A 15,325-nucleotide genomic window follows, 5' to 3' on the forward strand; every position below is an offset into this window, starting at 1 on the left:
TGTGTTCCCAAACAAGGACCAGTTGCGCTCTGAGGTGGCTGATGTTGGTGGGATTTGGAGGATGATGGAGACAACAGGGGAAAGAGCCTCAGATCCACAAAGTCCCTTCCACCAGGTGGCTGATGAGATATGTTGGCACGACTGCCATATTGCATCTCCGTCCCAAAGCCCTTGCTTGGAAGTGTACTTTGCCAGACTGCCAAGAACCTTGCCCTCATCCATGCGAAGGTGGCGAGACACTGTAGTGATGACACCATAGGCCTTGTTGATCTCTGCACCAGACAGGATGCTCTTGCCAGCATACTTGGGGTTCAACATGTACGCTGCAGCATGTATGGGTTTCAGGCAGAAGTCTTCACGCTTTTTGATGTATTTCAGAACTGCAGTTTCCTCTGCTTGGCGCAACAGTGAAGTGGGTAGGGCAGTACGGATTTCTTCTCTTACATCTGCAAGTCTGAACATCAGACTGGATGGCATTGTCTCCCTAAATCCGTGCAATGGCTACTGCTATAGGTTTCAGGAGTTTCAGGCTGCTTATCCCTCTCTCCCAAAATACATCATCCAGGACGATCCTCTTGATGTGGCTGTCCATATCGGCAGACTGTGATATGGCCATTTCTTGGAGAGACTCCTTCCCCTCCAGGAGACTGTCAAACATGATGACAACACCACCCCAACAGGTGTTGCTGGGCAGCTTCAATGTGGTGCTCTTATTCTTCTCACTTTGCTTGGTGAGGTAGATTGCTGCTATAACTTGATGACCCTTCCCATACCTAACCATTTCCTTGGTTCTCTTGTAGAGTGTATCCATTGTTTTCAGTGCCATGATGTTCTTGAGGAGCAGATTCAATGCATGAGCAGCACAGCCAATGGGTGTGATGTGAGGGTAGGACTCCTCCACTTTAGACCAAGCAGCCTTCATGTTTGCAGCATTGTCTGTCACCAGTGCAAATACCTTCTGTGGTCCAAGGTCATGGATGACTGCCTTCAGCTCATCTGCAATGTAGAGACCGGTGTGTCTGTTGTCCCTTGTGTCTGTGCTCTTGTAGAATACTGGTTGAGGGATGGAGATGATGTAGTTAATTATTCCTTGCCCACGAACATTCGAGCACCCATCAGAGATGATTGCAATAGTCTGCTTTCTCTATGATTTACTTGACCTTCACTTGAGCTCTGCAACCAGCAAATGAGTAGATAAAGCATGTCTGGTTGGAGGGGTGTATGCTGGGTGAAGAACATTCAGAAATCTCTTCCAATACACATTGTCTGTGAGCATCAGAGGTGAACCAGTTGCATACACAGCTCCAGCAAGACATTCATCAGCATTTCTCTGACTACGTTCCTCCATTGAGTCAAAAAAACTTCTGATTCCAGGAGGACCATGAGCTGTTGCTATCGATAAGGTGTCTGATTCATAATTTTCACCTCGAATAGAAGTAGAGGGACTTTTGTCAGAGGTTGCTTGTTGTGAGTGCTGAGGGAACTTTATGCACTTGGCCAGATGATTCGGCATCTTTGTTGCATTCTTCACATGATTTGGCACAGTATTTGCAAATGTACACAGCTTTTCCTTCTACATTAGCTGCAGTGAAATTTCTCCTCACATCAGATAGTGCCTGTGACATTTTCCTGTAAAGATGAGTAAAAAAACAAACAAATACAATTCCATGTACAGATAAATAGTTAAGCAGTTAGATTAAACAACTCCTTTTGTAAGATAAATGTTTTAAATGAAACATGTATGGAAACCGGTGAATTAACACTCCTCAGTTAGCAGGCTCAAGCAAGCTAAAACTAGCTAGCAGAAATTGTTAACAAGTTAGAGAATTTATACACACTTTGCTGTAGGCTACTATTTACTAGTTAACAACAAATCATGTATGTCATATAAAATATATTCACCCACGCAGTATTGTAATCAAAACTTACCAGAAAGCATGTAGTCCTTGGCTCAGACAGTGTAGTAGTGTGGGCTCAATAGCATCTCATTAGTGTGCAAAATCTTGAGAATCAGCTGTACATGTGATGGAAGAGTGCACTGTGCATGCAGAGGGTTACAACTCCATTGAATTGGGGTTAGTTTAACCAAAATATGCCACAAGACCTAGAATTGCCTTATGTGTATCCCACAAAAAAAAGGTTCACTGTTAGCTGAACTTTTTTTTGTTAATGAATTTAAGCAAAATTCCCAGAATTCCAGGGCTTAAATTCCCACGGAAATTTACCGAAAAGTTTCCGACCCTTTGCAACCCTAGTCTCGACTATATTTCCTGTTAATTTTGCAACTCATTTCATGTATGTTTTCATGGGAAAACAAGGACATTTTTTAAGTGACCCCAGCCTTTTGAATGGAAGTGTACATACGTTCCCAATATACCTGCCACCCAACAGTCTCCACCCAACCCCCAACAGTCTCCACCCAACCCCCAACAGTCTCCACCCAACCCCCAACAGTCTCCACCCAACCCCCAACAGTCTCCACCCAACCCCCAACAGTCTCCACCCAACCCCCAACAGTCTCCACCCAACCGTCTTCACCCTGCCGAAGAGCACACCGCACAGGCAGCAATGTCTTCTGGTAAAGCAGACCGCTATCTCACCCAGCCACGAGACTCCAATACCCTCACCCAGCCACGAGACTCCAATACCCTCACCCAGCCACGAGACTCCAATACCCTCACCCAGCCACGAGACTCCAATACCCTCACCCAGCCACGAGACTCCAATACCCTCACCCAGCCACGAGACTCCAATACCCTCACCCAGCCACGAGACTCCAATACCCTCACCCAGCCACGAGACTCCAATACCCTCACCCAGCCACGAGACTCCAATACCCTCATCCAGACATGCAGCTCCAACATCCAGAAGATCACACAGAACAGTAAGTATTGCTGCTGAGAGTGGGCAAACCAAAGGTAGGAGATTTGAGTAATTTTAAGATTCATTCATGCAAGTCAAGACTTTAATCTATGCTAGATGTATCCTAAAGCCTACAGTTTAGAGGATGTATGTTTTTGCACTTCCCAGCTGCCCAGATAAAGAGCATGGTGAATCAGCTGGGGACGGGACAAGACACCAGCGAACTGAGGGACAGTCTGTAAGTATTCTCGTTGTTTTGCTTGTACATACACTGACAAACGTATTAATGCGCCGAACACAGAACAGACCATATGTGTGTGTGTGTGTGTGTGTGTGTTCTGTTACTCCCTGAGAGTCTGCTATCTCCCTTACTGATTTTGGACATGGGTTCATGTTCATTCAGGCAGCAGATACAGCACTTTACCAACCTGCTTGCCAAGGAGACCAACAAGCACCTGAAAGACCTGGGCTCCGTCTCACCATCTTCAGCACCGTCAGAGCAGGTCAGTGTCTTTTCCAATGAGTTTGTGTGTGTGTGTGACTGACTCCTCAACAATGACATTGGGTAACCTTTGTGTTTGAATAGCTCCAGGTTGAAGTGTCCCATAGGTACTGATCTAGCATCAGCTTCCTCTCCCCCTCAATCCTAACTTTAACCATTACGGGGGAAATGTAAAACTGACCCAAGATCAATGTCTAGGGGTAACTTCACCCTACACCGCTCCTTGACAGTGACAACTCACTGACCGTGACAATGCGTTTTGAATGACCCATTTCTTCTTTGCTCAACCCACAGAGGCAACAGAAGATCCAGAAAGACCGACTGATGAATGATTTCTCCGCTGCCCTCAACAACTTCCAGGTCATCCAGCGCCAGGCAGCACAGAAGGAGAAGGAGTCTGTGGCCAGAGCCCGAGCTGGTTCCCGTCTCTCAGTAAGGCCAATGTCATACCATTGGCAAATTTTCTATTTTCAAACTTTCATGGTGATATTTACCTAACGTAATGTCTGGCTCCTCTCTGTCAGGCTGAAGATGGTGCCTCTGAGGAACAGCTTGTGTCTTTTGATAAGTACGTTCAAGCTTCTCTCTCTCTCAATGGAGGATGTTTTAATACTCCTCTACTTAGGATATGGTTCCTGGTCTCTTAAATATCTCCTTCTCTCCAAAATGTGTTTTCCTCACTGTCCTTTCTTTTCTGCAGCCAAGATGATTGGGCTCAGACAACCACACAGACGACAGAGGAGGCCATAACAGAAGAGGACTTGGTGCTTATCAAGGAGAGAGAGACTAACATCAGACAGCTAGAAGTAAAACTCTCTCACACACTACCTCCATCTCTGTATTCCAAAACATGAGGAAGGTGTTCTTAATATGGAGTTGCACCCCCTTTTGCCCTCAGAACAGCCTCAATTCATCAGGTCATGGGACTCTACAAGGTGTTGAAAGTGTTCCACAGGGATGCTGGCCCATGTTGACTCCAACGCTTCCCACAGTTGTCAAGTTGGCTGGATGTCCTTTCGGTGGTGGACCATTCTTGATACACATGGGAAACTGTTGAGTGTGAAAAACCCAGCAGCGTTGCAGTTCTTGACACAAACCGGTGCGCCTGGCACCTACTACCATACCCCGTTCAAAGGCACTTAAATATTTTGTCTTGCTCTCTGAATGGCACACAATACACAATCCATGACTCAAGGCTTAAAAATCATTCTTTAACCTGTCTCCTCCCCTTCATCTACACTGATTTTGAAGTGGATTTAACAAGTAACATCCATAAGGGATCGTAGCTTTCGCCTGGATTCACCTAGTCAGTCTATATCATGGAAATAGCAGGTGCTCCTAATATTTTGTACACTCAGTGTATAGCGCTCTGTCCAACGGGCGGGCCTCTACAATGTTCAGCAAGGGGCCGCACCATTGGCCACGCCCCTGCCACATCCACCACCTAAGCTCCATTTTGATCCAGAAAGAAATCCTGATTTTAGGATTCAGGGAGCGCCTGGGGACCAGACCAATGCCTATGTTCATCACGTGGCATAAACAGGAAGGCATTATCTTTCTCACTTGAGTTATATTGTTATTTCAGTCAGACATCTTGGATGTGAACCAGATCTTCAAGGACCTGGCAGTGATGATTCATGATCAGGGAGAGGTGATTGGTGAGTCCCATCACTGTTGTAGTACTGGAGTACAGAACCCCAATCTGTTACTTCCTTCATAAAAACCCACCACTCTAAAACATGATTTGAACTCTTTATGATTAGATTTCCCTCGATGCACATGCTTCCAGGTAGATCGCTGACCCAACAACACGTGTGTTTGAAATGAACATGCATCTACACTATATGTGAATGAGTAGGTGTTCTAAAACTTTTGACCGGTAGTGTATGTGTTTTAAAGAAAAGCTGACTCACCTTAAGGCAGTGACAAGCTGAGCCAGGGTGTTTGACCCTCTTTCTGTGTGTGTTTACATGACAGACAGCATAGAGGCCAACGTGGAGAGTGCTGAGGTCCACGTAGACCGAGGGACAGAACAGCTTCAGAGAGCCGCCTACTTCCAGGTAAGAGGAATTATCACAGTTGCAGAGTAAGACTCTACTCCTGAGTGGTGCAGCGGTCCAAGGCACTGCATCTCAGTGCTAAAGGTGTCACTACAGACCCTAGTTCGATTCCAGGCTGTATCGCCACCGGCCCTGATTGGAAGTCCCATAGGGCGGCGCACAATTGTCCCAGTGTCGTCCGGGATAGGCCGTCATTGTAAATAAGAATTTGTTCATAACTGACTTGCCTAGTTAAATATATTTGTTAAATTAACAAGACCCGGTGTCCCCTGCTAGTTAGCGATGGCTGACGATTTTAAAATGAGGGATCCCATTCATTTTCAGTAGGATTGTCTCGTGCCGAACTGAGCGAGGGGAACTGAGCCAGGTGAGAGCGAGGGGAACTGAGCCAGGTGAGAGCGAGGGGAACTGAGCCAGGTGAGAGCGAGGGGAACTGAGCCAGGTGAGAGCGAGGGGAACTGAGCCAGGTGAGAGCGAGGGGAACTGAGCCAGGTGAGAGCGAGGGGAACTGAGCCAGGTGAGAGCGAGGGGAACTGAGCCAGGTGAGAGCGAGGGGAACTGAGCCAGGTGAGAGCGAGGGGAACTGAGCCAGGTGAGAGCGAGGGGAACTGAGCCAGGGGAACTGAGCCAGGTGAGAGCGAGGGGAACTGAGCGAGGGGAACTGAGCCAGGTGAGAGCGAGGGGAACTGAGCGAGGGGAACTGAGCCAGGTGAGAGCGAGGGGAACTGAGCGAGGGGAACTCACTGAACAAAGTGTGAACTGAATTTACATTTAAGTTGGGGAAAGCTGAACATTCTGCATATTCTAAGTGAAATCATGGAGCGATTGACCAATTTAGGCTCACTGTAGCTTTCAGACTACTGGATTGGCTGTTGATCCCTTTGCCCTCAGAACAGCCTCAGTTCATCATGGACTCTGCGAGCTGTTGAAAGTGTATAAACTGAGCAGTATAATAAAGTCTGTTAGCAACAGTTTTTTGTTTCTGCATCTCAACTGTCACCAACCCACCCATCCCTCTGCTCTGTCTCTTACCTCAGCAAAAGTCCCGTAAGAAGATGTGCATCTTGGCCGTGGTCCTGTCCATAGTACTGACCGTACTGGGCATCATCATCTGGCAAGCCACCCAATGAGAAGAGAGACCGCACCCAACCTTCCTCTGTCACTTCTTTATTTGTCACTGTTGGCAGGGTCAGAGGTCAGAGGTCAGGGGAGTGTATCAGTGGCAAAGGGATGGGTCTGGGATGTAACCTTACCTGTTAACTGACACCCCCCCCCCCCCCCCCCCCTCCTGAGCTCAAGGCCTCCAGCTAACCTCCTCTCTGAGACAACGCAGTAGTATTTCTATTCAAATGAAGGAGAGTATTGAAGTAAGTTTGGAGCGTGGATTAATAAAAAGAGACTATCTGTTTGTGATATTTCTGCACTAACATGAACATTCATTGTATTTACAAAAGCAGAATAATTGTTGTTATTGTAGGGGTGTCAATGATGTTTGTAACCTGTACATTTCTGGCACCTTTTGTGTGTTAACAGTTTAGTGTCACACTCCATTCAAGTTATAGGAGAGGTTTCCCCCAACACAATAAACCTCTTCCATGACTAAAATACATTTTTCAATGGAGGTTCTCCATTGAGCTTGTTTTGTTGTTGTCCAGGACTAGCCTTAATCTGTGTTGAGGAAACCACACCATAGTCCTTATATTGCTTAGGTGAGATGAAGTTCTGATAGCAACTTTGTTTTATCCAACTGTATACATGACGATAATAAAAAAACTATGGTTGTAATAAATACATTTAACAACACTGTTGCATGAGCAAACCAGTTGCCGGAATGTTTATTTTTTTTAGTGTAGGACTAGGTATAATCTTTGGCAGGGCAAAAAGCCCTTTGTCAGGGCAACAAACCCTTGCAGTAGTATTATGTAATGCAACTTTTTATTCTTTATGGTTCCTTTCTGGGGTGCCTTTCAGGAACAGGGAGGTTATAGTGGTGAGGAACAGGGACTTTATAGTGGTGAGGAACAGGGAGGTTATAGTGGTGAGGAACAGGGAGGTTATAGTGGTGAGGAACAGGGAGGTTATAGTGGTGAGGAACAGGGACTTTATAGTGGTGAGGAACAGGGAGGTTATAGTGGTGAGGAACAGGGAGGTTATAGTGGTGAGGAACAGGGAGGTTATAGTGGTGAGGAACAGGGACGTTATAGTGGTGAGGAACAGGGAGGTTATAGTGGTGAGGAACAGGGAGGTTATAGTGGTGAGGAACAGGGAGGTTATAGTGGTGAGGAACAGGGACTTTATAGTGGTGAGGAACAGGGACGTTATAGTGGTGAGGAACAGGGAGGTTATAGTGGTGAGGAACAGGGACTTTATAGTGGTGAGGAACAGGGACTTTATAGTGGTGAGGAACAGGGACGTTATAGTGGTGAGGAACAGGGACTTTATAGTGGTGAGGAACAGGGACTTTATAGTGGTGAGGAACAGGGAGGTTATAGTGGTGAGGAACAGGGAGGTTATAGTGGTGAGGAACAGGGAGGTTATAGTGGTGAGGAACAGGGACGTTATAGTGGTGAGGAACAGGGACGTTATAGTGGTGAGGAACAGGGAGGTTATAGTGGTGGGGAACAGGGAGGTTATAGTGGTGAGGAACAGGGACTTTATAGTGGTGAGGAACAGGGAGGTTATAGTGGTGAGGAACAGGGAGGTTATAGTGGTGAGGAACAGGGACTTTATAGTGGTGAGGAACAGGGAGGTTATAGTGGTGAGGAACAGGGACGTTATAGTGGTGAGGAACAGGGAGGTTATAGTGGTGAGGAACAGGGACTTTATAGTGGTGAGGAACAGGGACTTTATAGTGGTGAGGAACAGGGAGGTTATAGTGGTGAGGAACAGGGAGGTTATAGTGGTGAGGAACAGGGACTTTATAGTGGTGAGGAACAGGGACTTTATAGTGGTGAGGAACAGGGAGGTTATAGTGGTGAGGAACAGGGACTTTATAGTGGTGAGGAACAGGGAGGTTATAGTGGTGAGGAACAGGGAGGTTATAGTGGTGAGGAACAGGGAGGTTATAGTGGTGAGGAACAGGGACGTTATAGTGGTGAGGAACAGGGAGGTTATAGTGGTGAGGAACAGGGAGGTTATAGTGGTGAGGAACAGGGAGGTTATAGTGGTGAGGAACAGGGAGGTTATAGTGGTGAGGAACAGGGAGGTTATAGTGGTGAGGAACAGGGACGTTATAGTGGTGAGGAACAGGGAGGTTATAGTGGTGAGGAACAGGGAGGTTATAGTGGTGAGGAACAGGGAGGTTATAGTGGTGAGGAACAGGGACGTTATAGTGGTGAGGAACAGGGAGGTTATAGTGGTGAGGAACAGGGAGGTTATAGTGGTGAGGAACAGGGAGGTTATAGTGGTGAGGAACAGGGAGGTTATAGTGGTGAGGAACAGGGACGTTATAGTGGTGAGGAACAGGGACTTTATAGTGGTGAGGAACAGGGAGGTTATAGTGGTGAGGAACAGGGAGGTTATAGTGGTGAGGAACAGGGACGTTATAGTGGTGAGGAACAGGGAGGTTATAGTGGTGAGGAACAGGGAGGTTATAGTGGTGAGGAACAGGGACGTTATAGTGGTGAGGAACAGGGACTTTATAGTGGTGAGGAACAGGGAGGTTATAGTGGTGAGGAACAGGGAGGTTATAGTGGTGAGGAACAGGGACGTTATAGTGGTGAGGAACAGGGAGGTTATAGTGGTGAGGAACAGGGACTTTATAGTGGTGAGGAACAGGGACTTTATAGTGGTGAGGAACAGGGAGGTTATAGTGGTGAGGAACAGGGAGGTTATAGTGGTGAGGAACAGGGACGTTATAGTGGTGAGGAACAGGGACTTTATAGTGGTGAGGAACAGGGACTTTATAGTGGTGAGGAACAGGGAGGTTATAGTGGTGAGGAACAGGGACTTTATAGTGGTGAGGAACAGGGAGGTTATAGTGGTGAGGAACAGGGACTTTATAGTGGTGAGGAACAGGGACTTTATAGTGGTGAGGAACAGGGAGGTTATAGTGGTGAGGAACAGGGACGTTATAGTGGTGAGGAACAGGGAGGTTATAGTGGTGAGGAACAGGGAGGTTATAGTGGTGAGGAACAGGGACGTTATAGTGGTGAGGAACAGGGAGGTTATAGTGGTGAGGAACAGGGAGGTTATAGTGGTGAGGAACAGGGAGGTTATAGTGGTGAGGAACAGGGAGGTTATAGTGGTGGGGAACAGGGAGGTTATAGTGGTGAGGAACAGGGACTTTATAGTGGTGAGGAACAGGGAGGTTATAGTGGTGAGGAACAGGGAGGTTATAGTGGTGAGGAACAGGGACTTTATAGTGGTGAGGAACAGGGAGGTTATAGTGGTGAGGAACAGGGAGGTTATAGTGGTGAGGAACAGGGACGTTATAGTGGTGAGGAACAGGGAGGTTATAGTGGTGAGGAACAGGGACTTTATAGTGGTGAGGAACAGGGACTTTATAGTGGTGAGGAACAGGGAGGTTATAGTGGTGAGGAACAGGGAGGTTATAGTGGTGAGGAACAGGGAGGTTATAGTGGTGAGGAACAGGGACTTTATAGTGGTGAGGAACAGGGAGGTTATAGTGGTGAGGAACAGGGAGGTTATAGTGGTGAGGAACAGGGACGTTATAGTGGTGAGGAACAGGGACTTTATAGTGGTGAGGAACAGGGACTTTATAGTGGTGAGGAACAGGGAGGTTATAGTGGTGAGGAACAGGGACTTTATAGTGGTGAGGAACAGGGAGGTTATAGTGGTGAGGAACAGGGAGGTTATAGTGGTGAGGAACAGGGAGGTTATAGTGGTGAGGAACAGGGACGTTATAGTGGTGAGGAACAGGGAGGTTATAGTGGTGAGGAACAGGGAGGTTATAGTGGTGAGGAACAGGGAGGTTATAGTGGTGAGGAACAGGGAGGTTATAGTGGTGAGGAACAGGGACGTTATAGTGGTGAGGAACAGGGAGGTTATAGTGGTGAGGAACAGGGAGGTTATAGTGGTGAGGAACAGGGAGGTTATAGTGGTGAGGAACAGGGAGGTTATAGTGGTGAGGAACAGGGACGTTATAGTGGTGAGGAACAGGGACTTTATAGTGGTGAGGAACAGGGAGGTTATAGTGGTGAGGAACAGGGAGGTTATAGTGGTGAGGAACAGGGAGGTTATAGTGGTGAGGAACAGGGAGGTTATAGTGGTGAGGAACAGGGAGGTTATAGTGGTGAGGAACAGGGAGGTTATAGTGGTGAGGAACAGGGACGTTATAGTGGTGAGGAACAGGGACTTTATAGTGGTGAGGAACAGGGAGGTTATAGTGGTGAGGAACAGGGACTTTATAGTGGTGAGGAACAGGGAGGTTATAGTGGTGAGGAACAGGGAGGTTATAGTGGTGAGGAACAGGGACTTTATAGTGGTGAGGAACAGGGAGGTTATAGTGGTGAGGAACAGGGAGGTTATAGTGGTGAGGAACAGGGACGTTATAGTGGTGAGGAACAGGGAGGTTATAGTGGTGAGGAACAGGGACTTTATAGTGGTGAGGAACAGGGACTTTATAGTGGTGAGGAACAGGGAGGTTATAGTGGTGAGGAACAGGGAGGTTATAGTGGTGAGGAACAGGGACGTTATAGTGGTGAGGAACAGGGACTTTATAGTGGTGAGGAACAGGGAGGTTATAGTGGTGAGGAACAGGGACTTTATAGTGGTGAGGAACAGGGAGGTTATAGTGGTGAGGAACAGGGAGGTTATAGTGGTGAGGAACAGGGAGGTTATAGTGGTGAGGAACAGGGACGTTATAGTGGTGAGGAACAGGGAGGTTATAGTGGTGAGGAACAGGGAGGTTATAGTGGTGAGGAACAGGGAGGTTATAGTGGTGAGGAACAGGGAGGTTATAGTGGTGAGGAACAGGGAGGTTATAGTGGTGAGGAACAGGGACGTTATAGTGGTGAGGAACAGGGACTTTATAGTGGTGAGGAACAGGGAGGTTATAGTGGTGAGGAACAGGGAGGTTATAGTGGTGAGGAACAGGGACGTTATAGTGGTGAGGAACAGGGAGGTTATAGTGGTGAGGAACAGGGAGGTTATAGTGGTGAGGAACAGGGAGGTTATAGTGGTGAGGAACAGGGACTTTATAGTGGTGAGGAACAGGGAGGTTATAGTGATGAGGAACAGGGAGGTTATAGTGGTGAGGAACAGGGAGGTTATAGTGGTGAGGAACAGGGAGGTTATAGTGGTGAGGAACAGGGAGGTTATAGTGGTGAGGAACAGGGACGTTATAGTGGTGAGGAACAGGGAGGTTATAGTGGTGAGGAACAGGGAGGTTATAGTGGTGAGGAACAGGGACGTTATAGTGGTGAGGAACAGGGAGGTTATAGTGGTGAGGAACAGGGAGGTTATAGTGGTGAGGAACAGGGACGTTATAGTGGTGAGGAACAGGGAGGTTATAGTGGTGAGGAACAGGGAGGTTATAGTGGTGAGGAACAGGGAGGTTATAGTGGTGAGGAACAGGGACGTTATAGTGGTGAGGAACAGGGACGTTATAGTGGTGAGGAACAGGGACTTTATAGTGGTGAGGAACAGGGACTTTATAGTGGTGAGGAACAGGGACTTTATAGTGGTGAGGAACAGGGACTTTATAGTGGTGAGGAACAGGGAGGTTATAGTGGTGAGGAACAGGGACTTTATAGTGGTGAGGAACAGGGAGGTTATAGTGGTGAGGAACAGGGACGTTATAGTGGTGAGGAACAGGGAGGTTATAGTGGTGAGGAACAGGGAGGTTATAGTGGTGAGGAACAGGGAGGTTATAGTGGTGAGGAACAGGGACGTTATAGTGGTGAGGAACAGGGAGGTTATAGTGGTGAGGAACAGGGAGGTTATAGTGGTGAGGAACAGGGACTTTATAGTGGTGAGGAACAGGGACTTTATAGTGGTGAGGAACAGGGACTTTATAGTGGTGAGGAACAGGGACTTTATAGTGGTGAGGAACAGGGAGGTTATAGTGGTGAGGAACAGGGACGTTATAGTGGTGAGGAACAGGGACTTTATAGTGGTGAGGAACAGGGACTTTATAGTGGTGAGGAACAGGGACTTTATAGTGGTGAGGAACAGGGAGGTTATAGTGGTGAGGAACAGGGAGGTTATAGTGGTGAGGAACAGGGACGTTATAGTGGTGAGGAACAGGGACTTTATAGTGGTGAGGAACAGGGAGGTTATAGTGGTGAGGAACAGGGAGGTTATAGTGGTGAGGAACAGGGAGGTTATAGTGGTGAGGAACAGGGACTTTATAGTGGTGAGGAACAGGGACGTTATAGTGGTGAGGAACAGGGAGGTTATAGTGGTGAGGAACAGGGAGGTTATAGTGGTGAGGAACAGGGATGTTATAGTGGTGAGGAACAGGGACTTTATAGTGGTGAGGAACAGGGACTTTATAGTGGTGAGGAACAGGGACTTTATAGTGGTGAGGAACAGGGACTTTATAGTGGTGAGGAACAGGGAGGTTATAGTGGTGAGGAACAGGGAGGTTATAGTGGTGAGGAACAGGGACTTTATAGTGGTGAGGAACAGGGACGTTATAGTGGTGAGGAACAGGGACTTTATAGTGGTGAGGAACAGGGACTTTATAGTGGTGAGGAACAGGGACTTTATAGTGGTGAGGAACCGGGACTTTATAGTGGTGAGGAACAGGGACTTTATAGTGGTGAGGAACAGGGACTTTATATTGGTGAGGAACAGGGACTTTATAGTGGTGAGGAACAGGGACGTTATAGTGGTGAGGAACAGGGACTTTATAGTGGTGAGGAACAGGGACTTTATAGTGGTGAGGAACAGGGAGGTTATAGTGGTGAGGAACAGGGAGGTTATAGTGGTGAGGAACAGGGACTTTATAGTGGTGAGGAACAGGGATGTTATAGTGGTGAGGAACAGGGACTTTATAGTGGTGAGGAACAGGGACTTTATAGTGGTGAGGAACAGGGACTTTATAGTGGTGAGGAACAGGGACTTTATAGTGGTGAGGAACAGGGACTTTATAGTGGTGAGGAACAGGGACTTTATAGTGGTGAGGAACAGGGAGGTTATAGTGGTGAGGAACAGGGACGTTATAGTGGTGAGGAACAGGGACTTTATAGTGGTGAGGAACAGGGACTTTATAGTGGTGAGGAACAGGGAGGTTATAGTGGTGAGGAACAGGGACGTTATAGTGGTGAGGAATAGGGACTTTATAGTGGTGAGGAACAGGGACTTTATAGTGGTGAGGAACAGGGACTTTATAGTGGTGAGGAACAGGGAGGTTATAGTGGTGAGGAACAGGGACTTTATAGTGGTGAGGAACAGGGAGGTTATAGTGGTGAGGAACAGGGACGTTATAGTGGTGAGGAACAGGGAGGTTATAGTGGTGAGGAACAGGGACGTTATAGTGGTGAGGAACAGGGAGGTTATAGTGGTGAGGAACAGGGACGTTATAGTGGTGAGGAACAGGGACGTTATAGTGGTGAGGAACAGGGACTTTATAGTGGTGAGGAACAGGGACTTTATAGTGGTGAGGAACAGGGAGGTTATAGTGGTGAGGAACAGGGAGGTTATAGTGGTGAGGAACAGGGAGGTTATAGTGGTGAGGAACAGGGAGGTTATAGTGGTGAGGAACAGGGACTTTATAGTGGTGAGTAACAGGGACGTTATAGTGGTGAGGAACAGGGAGGTTATAGTGGTGAGGAACAGGGAGGTTATAGTGGTGAGGAACAGGGACGTTATAGTGGTGAGGAACAGGGAGGTTATAGTGGTGAGGAACAGGGAGGTTATAGTGGTGAGGAACAGGGAGGTTATAGTGGTGAGGAACAGGGACGTTATAGTGGTGAGGAACAGGGAGGTTATAGTGGTGAGGAACAGGGACGTTATAGTGGTGAGGAACAGGGACGTTATAGTGGTGAGGAACAGGGACTTTATAGTGGTGAGGAACAGGGAGGTTATAGTGGTGAGGAACAGGGACTTTATAGTGGTGAGGAACAGGGAGGTTATAGTGGTGAGGAACAGGGACTTTATAGTGGTGAGGAACAGGGAGGTTATAGTGGTGAGGAACAGGGAGGTTATAGTGGTGAGGAACAGGGAGGTTATAGTGGTGAGGAACAGGGAGGTTATAGTGGTGAGGAACAGGGAGGTTATAGTGGTGAGGAACAGGGACTTTATAGTGGTGAGGAACAGGGACGTTATAGTGGTGAGGAACAGGGAGGTTATAGTGGTGAGGAACAGGGACTTTATAGTGGTGAGGAACAGGGAGGTTATAGTGGTGAGGAACAGGGAGGTTATAGTGGTGAGGAACAGGGAGGTTATAGTGGTGAGGAACAGGGAGGTTATAGTGGTGAGGAACAGGGAGGTTATAGTGGTGAGGAACAGGGACGTTATAGTGGTGAGGAACAGGGACTTTATAGTGGTGAGGAACAGGGACTTTATAGTGGTGAGGAACAGGGACTTTATAGTGGTGAGGAACAGGGAGGTTATAGTGGTGAGGAACAGGGACTTTATAGTGGTGAGGAACAGGGACTTTATAGTGGTGAGGAACAGGGAGGTTATAGTGGTGAGGAACAGGGAGGTTATAGTGGTGAGGAACAGGGACTTTATAGTGGTGAGGAACAGGGACGTTATAGTGGTGAGGAACAGGGACTTTATAGTGGTGAGGAACAGGGACTTTATAGTGGTGAGGAACAGGGAGGTTATAGTGGTGAGGAACAGGGACTTTATAGTGGTGAGGAACAGGGAGGTTATAGTGGTGAGGAACAGGGAGGTTATAGTGGTGAGGAACAGGGAGGTTATAGTGGTGAGGAACAGGGACGTTATAGTGGTGAGGAACAGGGAGGTTATAGTGGTGAGGAACAGGGAG

General features: G+C 47.6%; 1 protein-coding gene across 2 annotated transcripts; it reads left to right on the forward strand.

Moving 5' to 3' along the window:
- The first annotated feature begins 1,977 nt into the window (after positions 1–1,977).
- LOC120022720 (syntaxin-12-like) lies at positions 1,978–7,233 on the forward strand. 2 transcript variants are annotated; one of them, XM_038966704.1, is made up of 9 exons: positions 1,978–2,884; positions 3,031–3,100; positions 3,266–3,365; positions 3,659–3,796; positions 3,889–3,932; positions 4,065–4,170; positions 4,950–5,022; positions 5,342–5,424; positions 6,462–7,233. In XM_038966704.1, the coding sequence occupies exons 1-9, from the start codon at positions 2,569–2,571 to the stop codon at positions 6,552–6,554; spliced, it is 1,023 nt and encodes a 340-aa protein (XP_038822632.1). In that variant the 5' UTR covers positions 1,978–2,568; the 3' UTR covers positions 6,555–7,233. The 2 variants fall into 2 exon arrangements, with proteins under 2 accessions (XP_038822632.1, XP_038822633.1); XM_038966705.1 differs by lacking the exon at positions 6,462–7,233 and adding an exon at positions 5,749–6,452.
- Positions 7,234–15,325: the final 8,092 nt, after the last annotated feature.

The sequence above is a fragment of the Salvelinus namaycush genome, chromosome 27 (assembly GCF_016432855.1).
Source record: "Salvelinus namaycush isolate Seneca chromosome 27, SaNama_1.0, whole genome shotgun sequence".
Classification (NCBI taxonomy): Eukaryota; Metazoa; Chordata; class Actinopteri; order Salmoniformes; family Salmonidae; genus Salvelinus; species Salvelinus namaycush.

Excerpts from the sequence above, each read along its gene's own strand:
- LOC120022720 (XM_038966704.1), top strand. The coding sequence starts at position 2,569 with ATGTCTTCTGGTAAAGCAGACCGCTATCTCACCCAGCCACGAGACTCC. Across the intron at positions 2,885-3,030 it reads CCAGAAGATCACACAGAACA|CTGCCCAGATAAAGAGCATG; the intron begins GTAAGTATTGCT and ends TGCACTTCCCAG. Across the intron at positions 3,101-3,265 it reads AGCGAACTGAGGGACAGTCT|GCAGCAGATACAGCACTTTA; the intron begins GTAAGTATTCTC and ends ATGTTCATTCAG.